This window comes from Trachurus japonicus, chromosome 4, assembly GCF_045865225.1.
Source record: "Trachurus japonicus isolate A0001 chromosome 4, Traja_1.0".
In the NCBI taxonomy this organism is placed as follows: Eukaryota; Metazoa; Chordata; class Actinopteri; order Carangiformes; family Carangidae; genus Trachurus; species Trachurus japonicus.
In genome coordinates this window covers 24,927,054-24,944,869 of record NC_140910.1, presented here as the reverse complement: position 1 = coordinate 24,944,869, position 17,816 = coordinate 24,927,054, and the positions used below count along the sequence as shown (strand labels likewise).

At 42.1% G+C, this 17,816-nt stretch overlaps 3 protein-coding genes across 40 annotated transcripts in view; 1 reads left to right on the top strand and 2 right to left on the bottom strand.

The window, feature by feature from the left end:
* Positions 1 to 4,090, bottom strand: part of kank4 (KN motif and ankyrin repeat domains 4) — a 73,554-nt gene extending 69,464 nt beyond the window's left edge. Inside the window, exons 1-2 of one of the 2 annotated variants that reach the window (XM_085774935.1) lie at positions 3,962 to 4,090; positions 2,497 to 2,613 (exon numbers count right to left, since the gene is read on the bottom strand). The gene's annotated coding sequence lies outside the window, so the exon portion shown is untranslated. Of the gene's footprint in view, positions 1 to 10; positions 318 to 2,496; positions 2,614 to 3,961 lie in introns of those variants that run through there. The other variant, XM_085774933.1, reaches the window with a different exon arrangement.
* usp1 (ubiquitin specific peptidase 1) lies at positions 3,929 to 12,879 on the top strand. Of its 3 annotated transcripts, none has more exons than XM_085774941.1 (9): positions 3,929 to 4,215; positions 4,734 to 4,985; positions 5,954 to 6,098; positions 6,829 to 6,930; positions 7,160 to 7,329; positions 7,764 to 8,494; positions 8,995 to 9,153; positions 9,380 to 9,581; positions 10,016 to 12,879. In XM_085774941.1, exons 2-9 carry the CDS (start codon positions 4,813 to 4,815, stop codon positions 10,818 to 10,820), a joined length of 2,487 nt encoding a protein of 828 aa, XP_085631067.1. In that variant the 5' UTR covers positions 3,929 to 4,215; positions 4,734 to 4,812; the 3' UTR covers positions 10,821 to 12,879. The 3 variants fall into 3 exon arrangements, with proteins under 3 accessions (XP_085631067.1, XP_085631069.1, XP_085631068.1); XM_085774943.1 differs by having other exon boundaries at positions 4,073 to 4,215; positions 5,957 to 6,098; XM_085774942.1 differs by lacking the exon at positions 3,929 to 4,215 and adding an exon at positions 4,546 to 4,563.
* Positions 12,880 to 13,212: 333 nt separating this feature from the next.
* dock7 (dedicator of cytokinesis 7) overlaps positions 13,213 to 17,816 on the bottom strand; it is a 45,879-nt gene continuing 41,275 nt past the window's right edge. For 18 of the 35 annotated variants that reach the window (XM_085774895.1, XM_085774897.1, XM_085774901.1 and 15 more), the window contains 7 exons: positions 16,871 to 16,996; positions 16,576 to 16,665; positions 15,870 to 16,106; positions 15,636 to 15,779; positions 15,436 to 15,542; positions 14,600 to 14,767; positions 13,213 to 13,909 (listed from right to left, as the gene is read on the bottom strand). In XM_085774895.1, the coding sequence (XP_085631021.1) occupies positions 13,867 to 13,909; positions 14,600 to 14,767; positions 15,436 to 15,542; positions 15,636 to 15,779; positions 15,870 to 16,106; positions 16,576 to 16,665; positions 16,871 to 16,996 (915 nt within the window). In that variant the 3' untranslated portion in view covers positions 13,213 to 13,866. Of the gene's footprint in view, positions 13,910 to 14,461; positions 14,482 to 14,599; positions 14,768 to 15,435; positions 15,543 to 15,635; positions 15,780 to 15,869; positions 16,107 to 16,575; positions 16,666 to 16,870; positions 17,006 to 17,816 lie in introns of all 35 variants that reach the window. The other 17 variants (XM_085774896.1, XM_085774900.1, XM_085774906.1 and 14 more) reach the window with 2 other exon arrangements.

Genomic DNA, 17,816 nt, shown 5'->3' with positions numbered 1-17,816 from the left:
CTTCTCTTACCTCTGCAGCTGTGTGTGGTATCCTTTGGGACAAAAAACGTAGAGTGGAAGCAACTTCAGCCTCAACAGCACTGCTATAGATCCCCACTTTCTATTTCTCTGCAACGTATCACACATACATCTCCTCCTCCTCCTACCTATCTGCCAAACTCTTCACAGGCCACTAGGACGGTGCTCTGTCTACCTGCGTGGGTTTGCGTAAATGTATCCTAGATGGTGATGAATAGTGGTGAGTGAAAGGAGAGTACTACGCTAGAGGGCAGACAGACCGGCTGAAACAGGAGAGCGGGGAGAGCACAGAGCAGACTGAGTAGGATGGAAGAGTTACTGTTTCCTAACATCAGAGCGGCCGGGCTGGATACACCCACCTCCTCAGCATGCATCAAATGGAAGTCGCTCTGATGCTTTAAAGTATGCAGAGGGAGAGAGAGAGAGAGGGAGATCATGTGTGCTTCCTGAGATATGATCTGATCTGATATATGCACATATGCATGCGGGGGTTATGCTCACATGCATACACTAATAAAGGATCTCATTAACTCACACATACAACTACCCTCCACTGAACAGTGCCTGTGAGAAAAGGCCGCCAAGGTTTTAGTGAAAATAAATAAACCAGCTGATAGGAGAGCAGAGCAAAGCAAAGACGGTCTTTGTGGCATAAAAACAGCCTCTAATGAGTTGAATTTAGTGCTATAGCACCCGATTTATTGTGGAGTTGTAGAGCTGGAGAGCCAGTGCTCCCAACAGGTGCCGAGAAAAATCTGGGGATCGCATCAAATGATTAAAGCACAACTGTGAAATATTTCATCTTTTCAGGCCTTTAAATATCCATCACAGCTTCACTCTGGGAGGAGTAGGACGGAAAAAAACACTGCACACATGAGGAGGTTTGTTGTTGAGAGGTAAACTGTAGTAGACTTCAGGACATGCTTCTCATTCTTGGAGTGCATCATTGCCTGTCGCTCAACATGCTTTCATTTTCCACTCCTGGTTGAGCAGTTGTGTGTGTGTGTGTGTGTGAGAGAGAGAGAGAGGGGGGGGGGGCTGTTTTCATGTCATGGGCCAGGACTTTGAGCCGCCACACCACCCACCTCTGCTGCTCCGGGCCGTGAGAGCTTCGTGCCTCCTGGGACAAAGCCTGCCTTGATACAGGCCAATTCCAGCGCTCAGTGCATGGAGAATGATCCTCATTACTACTTTAGGTTAGGGGGGTTAAATTCCTGCAGGACGTGCCAGTAGGTGGCAACATCTCAAACATGTTTGCATTCACAGTCGGGGCAGTTTGTCCTGTTCCAACAATTTGGATGTTTTGTTTTGTTTTCTTCCTTTTTAGTGGCACGTTTGTTTCTTCTAAACGATGGACACACTCTCCTGCAGGTGTAGCAATACATTTCCAGGGAAAGTATAGTTTCATTGCTCAGATGTGACCTTGTTCAGTGTCTGACAACCCCTGGAGCATCCAGTGAGTAATGTAATAGCCAATCAAAAACAAGGCCGTGTTTTGATTTCGGTGGTGTACTGTATCCTCAGACATCGGTGGCCGGCTCTGCCACGTTCAGATTGCTTGACTTCCCTTGAGAAAATGATGTTATCAGGAGGTGATGAGGGAAGTAATCCCCCCCTGTATATTGCATCTCCCGGTTTGATTTGAAACGGGATGTGTGAGAGAGAGAGAGAGAGAGATGCATAACAGCCCCCCCTCCCCTTCATAAAATCTGGATAAATCACCTGCTGGTGCTAGTATGACATCTGTAATGAAATCTTCCTCATTAACAAATGATTCAAAATTAATCCTACATGCAGTGGAAAGGGTCATGATGTTCTGGTACACTCATTTAGTGAAGAAATGTACAGCTGGAGCCTCCACAGTGCAGGAGATAGAAGAGATAACATATCCAGAGGCTTTACACTGAAGACTGTAATGGTGCCTGGCAGTTGCAGGTCCTGCACATCCAAACTACTACCATCGACTAACTGTATCATCAGCATCCTTCTCACTGCAACATCACTCCATCACCAAACCAGACACAGCCTGAGTGGATTGTGGAGGCTGAACCTCTGGAGCTCATGCCCATCGATAGTGGGCTACATCTTTGCTGCTGACCAAGCAGGCGCTCCGCAGCAGCAGCAGCAGCAGCAGCAGCAGCAGCCCCAACAGCAGCAGCGGACCGTCCTGCATACCATCGTATTGACAAATGCTTCCACTACTGGCCCTATATACAAGGAGGAAACGACACACCTGACATTTCTTCTCTGTGTAGCTACTGCATTCAGGTGCAGCAAATCCTCAACGTATCGTAAAATAAAAAACGCACGCCAGCCAGCATCAACACTCTGTAGCCTCATTAAAAACCCACACAGTGCAACTGATACACTTAAGCCGAAAAAACAGATTAAATAGGCTCCTATCGCCGCGAGCCATCAAAACAGATTTGGGTTTATCTACTTAGGTAGAAAGCCGGGAAATTGTGAATAGTATCTTACCGTTAAACCCTGGAAGGAACCTCTGCTGACTGTCAGATGAAGGGATGCTCCGGTGAAGGTAGGAATGATGCTGCTGCCGGACAGTCCAACCTCCATTTCAATGGGTAATGTCGCCCCCTGTCGGTTAAATATGGACAATGCCTCTTACAACCGTTTTAAATGATGACGAAATGTTTTGTTTTTAAAGTATTCGTATATTGGGAATGTTTTTCGTGTAAATATTGATGATTAAATGGCGCAAAACGGCTCTCGTTACTGTAAAATATCGTAAAAAATATAGATTTTGTTGGTGGTCGGAAAATGAAAATGGTCAGGTTAGACGTAATATCGCGATACTTCCGTTTAGAAAAGTAAAAGCCCTGTCAAGAACGAAGAATTCACTCAATTCAATTCAATTCAATTCAATTCAATTTATTTGAAGTGGGACAGTGCAAGTTCATGAACGAAACATAAAATCGTAAACAAGCCGGATTGTAGCCACAGGCTAATTTCCATCCGTTGTCCCATACATAGATGTTCCCTGGTACAAAAATACAATAAATAAAAACAAAAACATGTTATAAAATAGCAGCATTCAGTTTACAGTAGGCTACAATAGATAATAATACAGGTTCGGTGCCGTAGTACGACAGTAGTACAAAAGTGCAACCGTGTCATGAGGTAAAGTGCTTACAATCATCAAAGTGCTTATAGACTAAACAATGAACATTCAGATCTATCACTTAAGTAACAAATAATACTACGTCAGAATTTTAAATGCCCATTAGCAAGACCATTAGATGCAAAATGTGGGTACTAAATGGCCCATAGAATATTATATTACTGAAATATGAATATGTTATTGCATTGTCTACATCTGGTAAATGCACGGAGGGTTTAAATTAAAGTAAAGCTAGATAGCTTGTAAATGTTTCCATAAGTAAAATCTTTGCATAATATTATGTCATACTTCTGGCAATGATGGAAAGTAACAAGGAAATATTGATTACGTTTGTAAGCTACAACATTTCCCCTGAAATGTGGTGGAGTAGGCTTCAAGTGGAGAAACATGAAATTATTTGTTTAAAAGAAAGGGATTTATGTACAGTACTAGCTGAGTTCATCTACTCCTACTTTGTTGCATGTTTACATGGGAAAAGAACAAAATAAACATGAAACTACAGAATTCAGTACTGTATCATGAGCCAGGCCATTAAATCAATGGAGCATTACGATTCAGGGAATATCAATCAAGGGAGATATGTATCTAATTTCTTTTTCCAGTTATCACTTTCAAACTACAAGTCCACTTTTAATTTGAAAGAATTTATCAATGTATCGAGGCTAACTTGACGAAGGGACTACAAACATGGCATCGGAAGGTAGGCAGAGGGGCCCTAAATTAAATAGGCGTCTTAAACTTCGCCTGGAATCGTGATATGTGAGTATTTCTGGGGTTTATCATTTTTTACACGAGTCTACTTACCTTTACAACTTTTACGATTGCGCTTGAAAAACGTTTGGTGTCGCCGGTGGCCGTTAATCGGCCGCTTTTACCGGATGTTTTGACGTCGTGCCCGGTGTCTGACCGGCGGATGAGCAGCCAGTGGGTCTTCCAGCAGGAAAAAGCGCCAACTTCTGCTGCACCGTCCTAATTGTCAAATAGTCTCCAAGTGGTTCAAAAAAACTGGATAAATCCCGTGATATATACTAAACTTCAATCTGGGATGACTCATTCAGGTAAGATTAAGAGACGGTGTGGACGCTGTGGGCGTTTTGAAATGATTTTTTTCTCTCGAAGTGAACTGTTAGAAACGGCGTGGTGCCTGTTTTCTCCTCACCGCACCGTTTTGACCCAGTTTTTTTTAATGTCGCTGTGTTGCGTTCAAGGCGCTCTACGACATTCGTTTAGAACGGTGCATTTGTCGCCTGGTAACCGCTTGCTGCCGGTAATATGGCAACGGTTGCCAGGGTAAAAGCGATTCTGGTTGTAAGTGTTAAAAGCGGGGACAATGAAAACAAACGAGGCTCCTATAAGTTAGCGCTAGCCGGTGGAGCTAACATGTTATGTAATGCGTCGTTCAGTCGGCTACTGGGTCAGACTTTGTTTATCGGAAGTGTGTGTGTTAAGTAAATGCAGCTTGTTTTGGTTGTTGTGACATTACAGGGTACTGTTCACTTAACTGCGCAGTTAACTTTCGTTCTCGTTTAACTCTGATGGCGCCCTCTGAAATAAAGCTGTTTCCTTTTCTTGCCAGTGAGGGGCGCTGTTGCATCTCTGTAGGAAGAAAAAGAAAAAAACCCGCCCTCAAGCTACCGGAATAAAAAAAGAAAAAGATGCCAGGGCTGCAGGGTGAAAGCGTCGTGGCGGCGCTGGGGAGCCCCATCAAGAGCAAAAGCAAACTGTCTCTGAAGTTCTTCCAGAAGAAAGACACGAAGCGGGCTCTGGATTTCTCTGAACCCCAGGCAGATGAAGCCAAAGCGGCTGAACCAGTGGAGCCTGAGGCAAGGTGGGTCAGTGAGTCGCTGTCAGTGTGTGATGCATTTGTGGGGGGGGGTCACACAGAGTTCATAACACTGCTTTATTACCCCCCTACCTTATGGAAGAAACATGTGCCTGGTTGGCATGTTTGTGCAACAGAGTAACTGACAACACAACACAATCATTCTCACCCACCCAGTCATATTGTTGTGTTAACTTCACTGCCTTTTGTGAGTTGCACAATGGATGTGTAGACACACGGATGCCTTTCATTTTTTTAATACACATATATTTGTTTTGAAATGTATTGGAGCTGAAATGATGAGTTGATCAGAGGACTTTATTCATTGTTTTTGAGTAATTTCCAAAGAATATCACACATTTCAGTCGGGTCATGTATGTTTGGGTTTCATCATGAGGGAATTTGTAAGGTTAGCGTCCTACTATTCCCACTCCTAAGGGACTTACCAAATATCGGAGTGAGAAATCAAATCAACAAAAATAAATGCCAGATTAAACAATTGTTAGGTGCATCTGTGACATTTATTCTTACTACACTTTTATCCCCAAGCACTTGAAAACAAATGTCCTTATGATTTATGTGAGAAGTTCACAATTTAACTTAACTGGGGAACTGAAAATGGGGTCATAAGCCAGACGAGGTTGAGAAACCCACCCAGACTAACCCTTCAACAGTATGCCAGGAATGTCTGAAACCCCTTCAGGGATCCCTGGAATTTCTACAACCCTGTTTTTGACCAAATAGGCCTACTGAGATCAAATGTCTTATCGCTTCAAGTTTGAGATACATTGTTGTTGTTGTACCAACGCAGATTTTTAATGATCAAAAACAAGATAAAGTGATACTTGATTTGCTCCAGGCCAATAATCACAACTGTACTGCACAGTCACTATTAATGAAATTACAAGAATCAAACAAGTGGCCATTAGCAGATGATGTGTGACTCAAACTGTGTTTTCTTCTCCACCGTGCAGCAGCTGCGATCAGGTGGTCCCTGGTCCTTCTCCATGTCCAGCCTCACCTGGTCTTCTCCTGTCATGCGAGAGGAGGGAGAACCTGGTGCCTTTTGTGGGGCTCAACAACCTGGGTAACACCTGCTATCTGAACAGTATCCTGCAGGTGGGTCACGCACTACCAGAGACAAGATATTTAATAGCCGTTTATTTACATACACTGAAGTGTTTTGCTGAGTGGACAGCTCAGTGTTTTGCATGTTTGATGAAGAACAGCCAGAACCTGGAGATAAGTGGCAGCTCCACAGCACTCGCTGTACTCACGACTGTGACACTGTGTTCACATTTGTCCCGCCGTACCTTATCTGTTGTAGCAGCGTTTGAATGTGAAGACGAATATGAGACAGACACAGCCGGTTTTTAAATCACGCTTTCAAGAACTGCTGCTCCTGTTTAAATGAGGTCTCTGTAGCCATAGGGTCATATTTCCTCTGTTGTTTGCAACAAGAAAGATGTTTCCTGTGTAGAGGCGGGAACATACAATATGCATAAGAACAACTCTTCCTTGAGGCCACTGATGAGACAATGTGCAGTGTAAAAGCAGGAGAGTAGTTAGAGCTCGCAAGGATGATGTGTTCTCACCTGTGTGTTTGTTGGATTACACAAACAGCACTGAACTATTGTAGGCAGCAATGTTATTGTAACATGTTTTTGTGATTTGAGCCAAAAATAGCTTTGGGGAAATCCCCAGCACTCGTGTTCAAAACCGCATCGATTGCATCTTGTATGACAGAAGCGGTGACACCTGACCAGAGGGTTTGATTTAGAAAGTCTTTTGAGTTGTCAAGTGTAAGAATGTGATGACTAACTCTGTTTGAATGTGGTTTGTCCTGCAGGTTTTATACTACTGTCCAGGACTCAGAGGAGGGATCAAGAAACTGTACAACCTGTCTAAAAGAAAAGACAAACCAAAGGAGGAAACTGATAAGAGTGAAGAGGTTGGTGTGCTAAACAAGTACTTTTTTTTTTTCAAAAACTACACTGTGTCTTCAGGAAGGACCACAAACATTGAACACAGCTTTGCACATGTAACTCTAGAGCTGTTCTACAAAGTAGTGCAATCAAAATCTCACTGCCACTGTGTCCAGATATTTAAAGGTGATTTTAATGTAACAGATAAAAAGCCATTTTATTGAATAGTTTGTGTCTCTGTAACCACTTCCTCAGCCGTCAGAGGCCGTAGCAGAGTTGGTGCCCGCTCACCTCGAGCTCCTTGGAAGCTTCAACAGTCTGATAGCATCAGTGGAGCAGCTGCAGTCCAGCTTCCTGCTCAGCCCTGACAGCTTCAGCGAAGGAGAGCTCGCCACACCGCCCCGTAAAATACTTCACACGCTCAGGTAACAGTACAATCAGTTTTTGTCTAATGAACTGAATCATACATTCAAGTAGGGAGTTTATTTCTACCTGGATTTAGTGATTTAGGACTGAACTTTCAACTTTAAAAGAAGAAATATTTATAAAGATGATTTTGCAACCCTAAATATTATCCCACATGTGTAAATGTTTATTATCAAAAATAGCTTTTGAAGGAGCAACTAGAGATGTACTTTTATACAGTAGATTATTAAATATACAACGGTTATGATGATTAAGATAATTTAAAAAAATAATTTAATAAATTGTTAAATTTATACTGATACAAAAGAGACACTTCATATTTCATTATTTGACTAGTTATCTTAATGTTTTCACTGTTATTTTTATTGTTGTGATTATTATTTGTCATAAAATAAAAAGATCAACTAATTGTTATACACCATGTGTGTTACAGGCAGCTGAACCCCATGTATGAAGGCTATCTTCAGCATGATGCCCAGGAGGTGCTGCAGTGCATCCTGGGATATATCCAGGAGGCCTGTGACACCATCAGAAAGGAGCAGGAGCCGGAGGAGAAGAAGGATGATGTGCCAGAGGTCAAGGTGGAGAATGGCGTCCGTTCACGATCCAGTAACTCTGAAACAGAATCCAAAGCTCCCGCAGAAGAAGAAGAAGACGGACAAGTCACCGGCAAGAGGAAGAGCGACACCGAGGTGGGAAACGCCAAGAAGAAGCCCAAGTCCGTCAAGGCGAAGAAATCTGATGTGGAGGAAGACGACGCCAGCAGAAACAAACCCCTCACCCGTTCCAAAAGGAAGTCCTCCAGTGACATCACGGTGGACAGCACCCAGGGTAAACAGGAGGAGGAAGAGGAGAAGAAGAGGGTGAACGGGGAAGAGGAGGGAGGGAGCGATGGCGAGGGGAAAGGTGAGAAGACGTCTAAAGAGGCGGACGGGAAAAAGAAGAAAAGAGCCAGGCTGAGCTGGTTGAGGCCGTCCGGGAAACAGCCGAGCATTTTCTCCAAGTTCCGCAGCGTGGGGAAGCTGAGCTCCATCACCGGGAAGAACCAGAACAAACCGGAGCAGGAGAACGGACAGAGCGACGAACCAGCTCAGACCGAGAAGAGCAGTGACGAGAGATCGCAGCAGAACCCGGCTGAAGACAAGAAAGAAATTAAACACGAAGGTATGAGATTATATCTGTTATTACAGGAACAGTTCTTCTTTTAGCACAGGATGAAATTACCTCCTTTTTAATATAAATGAATACAAATGATCTGTTTTTTCAGCTGCAGGAAATTGAGGTTTCATAGTTAAACCGATAAAACTCAGGATCGTAAAGTGACAAGTTAATAATTGATTTAAAAATTAGGTTGTACTTGATCATTTTAGAGCTTTGCCATCTCATTTTCACCCATGAATACATTTCTTTTCATAGTCTGTAAATGAAGCCTTAAAGAGCACAGTGTGTAAAGGTCAGTAGCAAAATAAAGCTGCTCTGAGATGATTATCTCTTAGCTTGCACATTGATCTTTTAAATTATTTTGGTGAGTCTCTTTTTTTTTTAGTAGCTTATTCAGCTTTAAAACATTACTTTCAACTGAAATGGAAGAGATTTAACCTCATGACTGCAGCCATAATATGACACATCACTAAGCCACATCTCCATGTTTCTGCTGCACTCAGACGGCCTGGACCTGATGGAGCGCATGTTCCAGGGTCGGCTGGTTCTCAGGACTCGTTGTCTGGAGTGTGAGAGCTTCACAGAGAGGAGGGAGGACTTCCAGGACATCAGCGTCCCCGTGCTCGACGACCAACCCAGCAGTCCTGACGATCTCTCAGAGGGTGAGGAGTCCACCGCCACCATACAGTTGATTTTACATTAAAGCAGACATTGCAGCAGCACATGCTTTGGGTTGGGAAGATGATCATAAAAGACAGATAAACTTACAAAGCCAGCTCGGTGATCTTGTCCAGAACATCCAGGGGGGAAATGGGCTTGCCAAAAAAAAAAAAGTCAAACAAAAATGTTCACACTTTGTCTTGATTGCTGGTTTTTCTCTCTGTCCAGTGTCACCAGACCCCAAACCAGAGCTGAAGACTCTGAAATGGGCCATCGGCCAGTTTGCTTCAGTGGAGCGCATCGTTGGAGAGGACAAGTACTTCTGTGAGACCTGTCATCATTACACAGAGGCCGAGAGAAGTCTGCTGTTTGACAAAACTCCTGAAGTGATCACCATTCATCTGAAGCGCTTCTCCGCCAACAGTTTGGAGTGAGTTGATTAACTTTCAACACGTTCATTTCTGTTTCTCAGTATTATTTTCCTCCAAAATATTGCAAAGTTATTGAAGTTGAAGGTAAAAAAAAAGGTAATAATCAAGCTTGGTATCGCACAGTAATACTGTAGATTCAAGTGCCCAGTTGTTCTCTTAAATTGATATACAGGTGCATTTCAATAAATTAGAGTATCATGGAAAAGTTCATTTATATTATATTATATTTCATATTTTATTTTAAAGCATTTTTGATATGGATATGTTGGCCTTCTGGAAAGTATGTTCATGTTATGCACTCAATATGATGGAAAAGTCGATTTCCATTAGTTTAAGCCAAATAGCCATAACCAAGTATTAATTTATTGAGATGCAGCTGTGCATATAGTTTTATAATGTTATTAACTCATCTCTCTGTTTGTTTTCCTTGCAGACTGGACCCCTACGCAGGCCTCTCCAAAGTGAACACTCCTCTGCAGACTCCTCTGACCTTGTCTCTGGAGGAGTGGTGCACCCGTCCCTCGTCCGCTAAAGGCCAACACTATCAGCTGTTTGCTGTGGTCATGCACAGCGGGGTCACCATCAGCAGCGGCCACTATACCGCCTACGTCCGCATGTCTGATCTGAAAGACGTGAAGCTGTGGCTGCAGGACACTAAGGAAACAGAAAAGGAGGAAGAGGAGGAGGCGGAGGAGCAGAAGGAAGGCAAAGAGGGAGCGCAGGTGAAAGACGAAGTGCTGGACTACGATGACGGAGAAGTGTCTTTCAGCCTGAACCCGAGAGGACAGAGAGGAGCGGGTTTGGCCGCCGGCAAAACGGGAGGCAAGAAGAAGCTGTCCGAGGGCGGGGTGGGACTCCTGGGGGGCCAGAGGAGTCTGTCGAGTTACGAGCTGGGGAACGGCAGCAGCAAACACACAGATAAAGGAGCAACAGAGGGATCTAAACGGAGAAAAAATATCAACACTCTGAGCCAAAGCACCGAGGCCAGACTTAAAAAGGAGCCCGAGGCAGGAGGAGAGGAGGAATCGGCGACTCCCTGCGGCGGGGTGGGGGCCACGGAGCAGCAGCAGGCCCTGAGCAACCTCCAGGAGTATGAAGGAAAGTGGATGCTGTTTGATGACTCTGAGGTGCGTCTGTTTGAGGAGGAGGACTTCCTGCGAGCCTGCTCCCCTGACACGTGCTCCTCCTCCACACCGTACCTGCTCTTCTACAGAAGGATGCCCGGCCCTGGGTGCTAACACGACGAGCCACGAGGACTCGGGGTGGGGGGGTTGTGCCAGTTCAAAAAGGCTTTTTTTTGGCAAGTGAGCGTTCAGAAAAAGAAAAAAAAGAAAAAAAACCCAGACGTACTTTGCAATACTACAAACTGTGCCAAAAATACTGTGGCTGCCATATTTAGAACATGAACTGAAGTTACTTTTCAGCCCAGAAAGCATCTGGGGCGGAGACTGTTTCCTCATGTTTGGGTTCAGAGTCATATTTTGGAAACACCTAGACAAATGGGGATGAAATTTTCTACGTGCCAGGGATGACTAAGCTTTTTTTAGACTCTTTTTTTTTTGTACAGGTCTTTTTGCTGTCTACTATGAGTTTCTTGACACTGGCTTTGATACTGTCATTGTCTCTGTACCATGTCCTCTTTTTTTTTTTTTGTTTGTTGTCTCAATCAATGAGTTTTTTATGGTTTCTTTTTACAAAAATTGAAAAGCACTTTTAAGCAAACATTTCCAAATATAAAACGCTGGAAAAATGTCTATTTCTAGCTGAAAGTTTTTTCTATTTTCTATTCAATTGGATTCATAGAAGATTGTGTCAGTGCTGTGTATTTGGACTGTAGACTCCAAGCCAAATAAAACACAGAAATCCTCTCAGTTGACACATTGAGGCATCGCAGAACATGCTGCAGAATTATTCCTCTCAATATTTTCTCAGAAGCCTTTAACCCCTTCTTACATCAACTTATTTTAAACTGTTTCTCTGCACTGATCTATTGTTAAGAATACAAATACATTTTAGTCTATGCGGGTGAGACCCACAGCGTTTGCCTTTTACAAGTGACTATAACAGCAGATATTTACACAAAACACTAGATTGTTAAGTACACAATATATATATATATACAAATCTTTTATATATTTTAGTAGTACTGCTACTATTTAAGTAGTTTGTGCAGGGTGAAGTTTTACTGAGCTTTTTCAAGGTGCCAGTTCAGTGTGAATAAACCTTAGAAAATTGCCATTTCTTCAGTAAGCTATCAGGTTTATATAAGATCCATTTAGTGAGGTTATGAAATACTTGTTCCTCTTTCGTGTCTAATTTAGTGTTCAACTAATAATCCACATATTTTAACATGGAAATCAGGTGTGAAATCTGGATGTCATCTAAAGGGTCAGTTCCTTCAAATTTAATGCTGTGAGGTGGGAAGGGTCAGAGAGAGGGGGGTGTACAAGTAAAGCTATAACAAAAGTTTCTTTTAAATGACTTGGAAGAATATTTGATCTGTTTATCAGCTTAACGCTATACCTCTCATTTGTACCCAGATTAAATCTGCTCAGTGACACTTAGTTTTTTTTTTACTATTTCCAAGAGAAGCATCTGTTTGCAAAACAAGTTCAAAACAGCTGAGCGGTAATCAAACGGGAGCACAAATCACTGTGCATTTCACACAAAATCTATAAAACCCAGCTGATCAGTATTGTTTCTAATCTGCATACGTGCAGTGTTGACAGAATTTATATCATAAAAAATGTCTCCTTTTTTACACATGACAGCCAAAAACATGAGGCTCTCACACAATGAAATCAGCAGGAGATAACTCTGAAAATGAAATAAATACAAAATCCATGGTTTTGCTCTCAGAGCTCCTTGTGCTTCAGACTCTGTCCCCATGATCACAATGCAATGGTTTGTTGTTAATAGTGTATATGTATAGGTTTGCCTGTGGGAGAATGTTATGGTCTTATAGTGTCCTGTCTATATAGTTTGAAATATTCAGTAAAGGTGACGTTGTTGATCTCAGGTTCAGCAAAGTGTCCAGCCTGTTTCAGGGATTGACGAGGTTCTCATTGCTCATCAGTTTAAGCCATATTCACTTTTATCACTATTCATCCTTTAGAAGTAGGGGAGAGGTTTCTGAGGCCAGTGTGGGTATTTAACTGAATGCTTGCAGACGTGGTTTAATATTACATGAAGCCAGCCCTGATAAGTGTGTCCTTCAAACTGTACCTCATTCCAGCTGTAATTCTGTTCATGTTAGCAGGTTGGTACTGTAAGCAATAAAGTTTTTACCTTCAAACATCCTCTCTGGAGATCGTCTCATTCCTGCCAACCACTGCTCTCTCTTATTCACCTACTTTCTGTTGTCGCAACATAACTTAATTCCTACATAGACAAAAAAAAGTGTCATATTAAAACGGTAGAAAAAACGATCCACATACAAAATGAACATTAAAATATTTATTTAGTAAAATATTTAAAATAAACAAAACAAAACTACATAAAATTATACAAGGATGTTTAAAGTACCTAACTTTAAAACATTGTCGCTTCAACTAAAAATGATAAAGCATCATGATAAATAATGGTACAATTTTTTGCATGTTTTCATTTTTTTTACCCCGTCCCTCCCTCCCCACCCCCTGGTTTGAATTACATAAACTTTCAAGTTGTAAAATGCATTGCTACACCGTAATAAAAAAAGTGCACACATGAAATTGAATACAGATTTTTTTTGACACATCGTACATAATTAAAGAGACACCTTGACTTTTAAAATCGTACCTCTTCTGCAGTCACTGGTCAACTTTTGGCGGAAAAAAGGGGTTTTTTTGGCACTTGTTTACCAATAAAGGGATCTCAGAGCATTCTTCATATTCTGTGGTACGTTAGTGTAGAGTCTTAGTTTTAAGAGTGAAGGCTCACATTATTAGGTTTATTTTTTTTCTATAAGGTAGCATAGGGACAAATATACACACTTGTTCCCTTACTATGACAAACGGCTGGCAGAGAAAATTCTAAATGCCAAGGTATCCCTTCAATCTTTAAGATCCACTTGTTCGTCTCTCTGATTGTGTAACAGTTTGTCTGTAAACAAATTAAGACACTGGAATGACGTACCAAGCTGCAACACTTTTAGCCTTTCTTTTAGCTCAGTCCTTCAAACACTGACCAACTTCGAAGAGACACTCCTATTTACACTTGAGAATAAATTAATATTGCAATTTCTGTTGTTCGTGTGTGAGAGTAAATGCATTGTGTGTGTGTGTGTGTGTATTCTCTTCATCTTCAAATGTCAAGCTTGCGAAGACTCATTCTGCTGAAGGAATCTCTGAAGATAGAAAAATAAGACATGACAGGCGTTTTATTTACACAGGCAAAAAGATCTGATTATTGACTCTGCAGCAAAATGTGATCTTCTGAAAACTGAAAGAAATCTGGAGCATTGACTGGACCCGCATCTTTATGATTCAGCATTTTTAAGGCCGGTTTATCTACTGTTATTTACACAAAATCTAACTCGGAAGGATGATACGGTTTGGAGACTTTGGACATCTCCAACTGAAATGTCAAGAAGGAAAATCAGACATGAGTATCTGTATCATTTTGTGTGTAATAACATTAATGGGATTTACAATGCTTTTTTTTCCTTCTTGATTTGTTTGGGTACGTGGCTTTCTCTCTTGTACCGTGGGGCTTGAAGTTATTAATGGATTAAATGGACTGTATTTCTGTAGAGTAAACATTCACTGATTGAGTTTTTCTTTCCGGGAACAAAGGCCCGATGTTTGAGAAATTCAACAAAATGTGGAAACTGCACAAACAAAACAAACACACAACACAGGACAGACTGAAAACACGTAGCCTCAGAGACCCAAACTACCTTGTCAAGCTGTCCGTTTGCTGCATGATTTTCCAGGAGCAAAAAAAGAGGCCGGTTTAATTTAACATCCAAAACATTCTTCATATTCATACACACTGTCTCTCTCTTTTCTCTCACACACACCCTGTTCAGTCCTACCTGTGAGAGTTGACCTGCAGCACAGGTTTGTAAAGCTGAGGGATCTTTCTGTTGATGAGCGGCTGCAGCGCCTCCTTCAGTCGGTGGTAGTTCCTCTCCAGCTCTCTCTGGTACTCTTTCTGGTCCGGACCAATCAGGCTCTTGTTCTTACGCAGGGCGTCTTCACACCTTTGGCAGAGAAATCCATCAAATATTGCAACGCAGAGTGTGTGCGACACTTTATCGAGGCAGCAGCAATTTAATTTAATTGCCAAAAACACTTGCTACTAAATGCTAAAATCTCATAGTTTTGTGGCAAAGTTTACTGGGTTAACTCATGTTAAGTGTGTCAGCAAGACACAAAGTTCAAAGTTCATTTTTTCAGCCAGCTGTTGGATAACTGTGAGAACAGGAAACCAACAAGTCAACATAAACCTAAAGAACATCCCAATATCAACAGCAGATTTTCAACTCAACATAAGAGTGAAAATCTAAAATATCCTTTTCTATTTATTGCAGGGTAATTTTCTCATTGTTTTGCAATATTTCCATCACATCTCTTACTCTTAAAATGTATTTTAGATAAATGAGCAGTGTGTTGGTTTTAGTGGCATCTAGTGGTGAGCTTGCAGATTACAACCGACTGAGTGTCTGGACGATTGTGGAAACATGGTCCCTCAGTAGACGTAAAAGAAATACATTGTTTCTTAGTTTCAATTGATTATAAACTGATCATAATATCATATTGTTTTTGATTTCTGTCGACTGATCCCCCTGAATCCAACTCACTGCTCCTTTAAATGTTGCTTCCCTGAGACAAACGTCCAAGGTGCTGTTGACAGGTATGTAACCAATACCTCTTGGTGAAGTCTTTGAAGCAGAGCCGTAGCTTATTGTGGTGTCTGTACAGTTTTGGGTCACTGGGGATTTCTGAGAGAAACACCTGAGCCACCTCCAAAGGACCCTGAGGAAAAAAAACACAGAAGTTCATGATCCATCTACAGCTTCTGACACCGACTACCCAACTACAAACACAACTGGTGTCTCGAAGCTTTACCTGGTTGACTGTTGTACCAACCGATCCCTGGAGGACCATCTGCAGCATCTTGGCATCGGCAGGGTCCTGGTGGGTGGCGAAGGCCAGCTCCTGAGTCTTCTTTTGCATGTCCTCTATTGCCACTTCGATGGGCGTGGAAATGATCTGCAAAGAGACACAGACACAGGTGGCGTTAGTGATAAGAGACGAGGGATACGTCGAGCTCCAGCCTCGCTTACAGAAACATTCATTCACCTCCTCTTTGTGGATGATGTTGATCCGTGTCTTGATGTAAGGGAAAGCGTGGGACGTGGTGAGGATGGTCTTGCGTTTGAACTGTTCGTGCAGGTCCCCGTGCGCCCGCCCGTCCAGGGTGAAAGGGGTGCAGTACACGAAACGTCGCAAGTTGTAGTTCTTGTCAAAGTAGGTGATGCGGTCCTTCATCTCGTACGTGTCAAAGTACGGCTCCACGTACGTGATCTGGATGAAAGCCTGGAGGAAGAGATGTGCTTTAGTTTGGTTTTTTTTTTCCCAAATATTTTTATTTTCAAATTTCTTAACAATTGAAGTTACAGACAATATATACACACATAACCATAACGTGTAAAAACAAAGTACACACAAAGAGGCTTAACAGAATATAAGAGAGCACCAATTGTGTAAAAATAGAAACTCTTTAGGGGGGTTAACTACAGTTTCAAGTACTCCAGGATAGGTCTCCATACACCCCCACATTTCTGGAAGTTACCAGATATCTCGTATCTCAGTTTTCCAATGTGGAGGATTCCTACCAGCTCCCTCAGCCAGGCTTTGAACTTAGGTGGTGAGTCAGGTTTCCACACTCGCAAAAGAGATGTGCTTTCGTTTCTCCTGCTCTGCTGGATATTCAGACCCACAGCTCCACTAAAATCACCATCAGCAGTTGTTTATCTAACGATATGAAACGATGCCTCACACCGACCTTATTTGGGTCCAACTTGCACTTGTCCACTGGGTTGGAGTCTTTGATGACTTCCACCTGGTCCTCTCCAAATCGTTCCCCATAGAAACCCTGAGAAGAATGCAGCACCGAGCCTCATTAAGTGGTGTGACTGAGTCAAGATAGTTCCTTTGAACGCCAGTGGGTTTTATATGTTACTATTATTTGAGTTACAAAAATATTAAAACATTTACTTGGGTCTTGGGAAAAATTATACATAACTCACAACTGTTAACCACATAATACATGAATTATAATATCAATTTGCGCTATTTACCTCAAGCCTGTGAGAGATTTCTGCCAGCTTGGTGATGGCCGGCTCTTTGTACACAAACTCTTGCTCGTCTAAGTCGCCAAACTTTGAACCATAAAATCCGACTCTGAAGTACGTACCAAACATCCTCTTCCCATCCTGCATACAGAGAAAAACAAATGTTAGTGCTGGAATTAAAGGGATTACATCAATATAAACACAGGTTTACTTTGAGCAAAACTACTTCAAGGAAGTACCAAGAGACATCCTCCAAATTAGATTCCTGCCAGTGAAAACCACTTTGCAACTAAATGATGGTGTTATTTGTTTTATAATATCCATCCAAAAATAACCCTTCAGCTCACTGTAAAGCACACGGGGGTGAAGAAAGAGAGAGAAGGCTGTGACAGAAGAGACTGAGAGCTAAAGGAGCATCAGTTTCAGAATTGCAAAACAAACTGTTAACATAGCTACCAGATAAGACCTTCGTAATAGCACTTTCATTTGATACTAGCGTGTAGCAGCCTATCTATGGAAGCCAGTATGAGATGGAGAGCAGCCAAGAGGAGCTCATCCAGACTGCAGTCAATAGTCTCACAGCAAGAACCAGACATGACACAATTTGCACCAACTGTAAAAGCTCCATTTTTTTTTCACAAGCTTGTTCTACAGCTGTTCCACCTGTTCACCCGTGGAGAACAGAGGCAGGTGCAGGGTTTCACCTCAGATCATCAAAGACAACCAGCAACGAACGACACAGAACAACAGCCTGATTAAAATCACTTTCACCAGCCTGCAGCATATTTGCATGACACAGATAAAAAATTATAAATACACCTGAACGGGCGTATTTTTCAATAACCTGAACTCTGACATCATGGTTTTGTCCAGCTGGTGTTAACATATATTTGCAAAAACATGGCCAAGAGCACAGTTGAATGTCAGAGAGAAGGTTTCTAAAGGCTGTAAA

What these genes read in the sequence shown, in the direction of transcription:
- usp1 (XM_085774941.1), top strand. Translation starts at nt 4,813, where the DNA reads ATGCCAGGGCTGCAGGGTGAAAGCGTCGTGGCGGCGCTGGGGAGCCCC. An exon ending in AAAATACTTCACACGCTCAG is followed by an intron (nt 7,330 to 7,763) that starts GTAACAGTACAA and finishes TGTGTGTTACAG; the next exon opens with GCAGCTGAACCCCATGTATG. An exon ending in TTCTCCGCCAACAGTTTGGA is followed by an intron (nt 9,582 to 10,015) that starts GTGAGTTGATTA and finishes TTTTCCTTGCAG; the next exon opens with ACTGGACCCCTACGCAGGCC.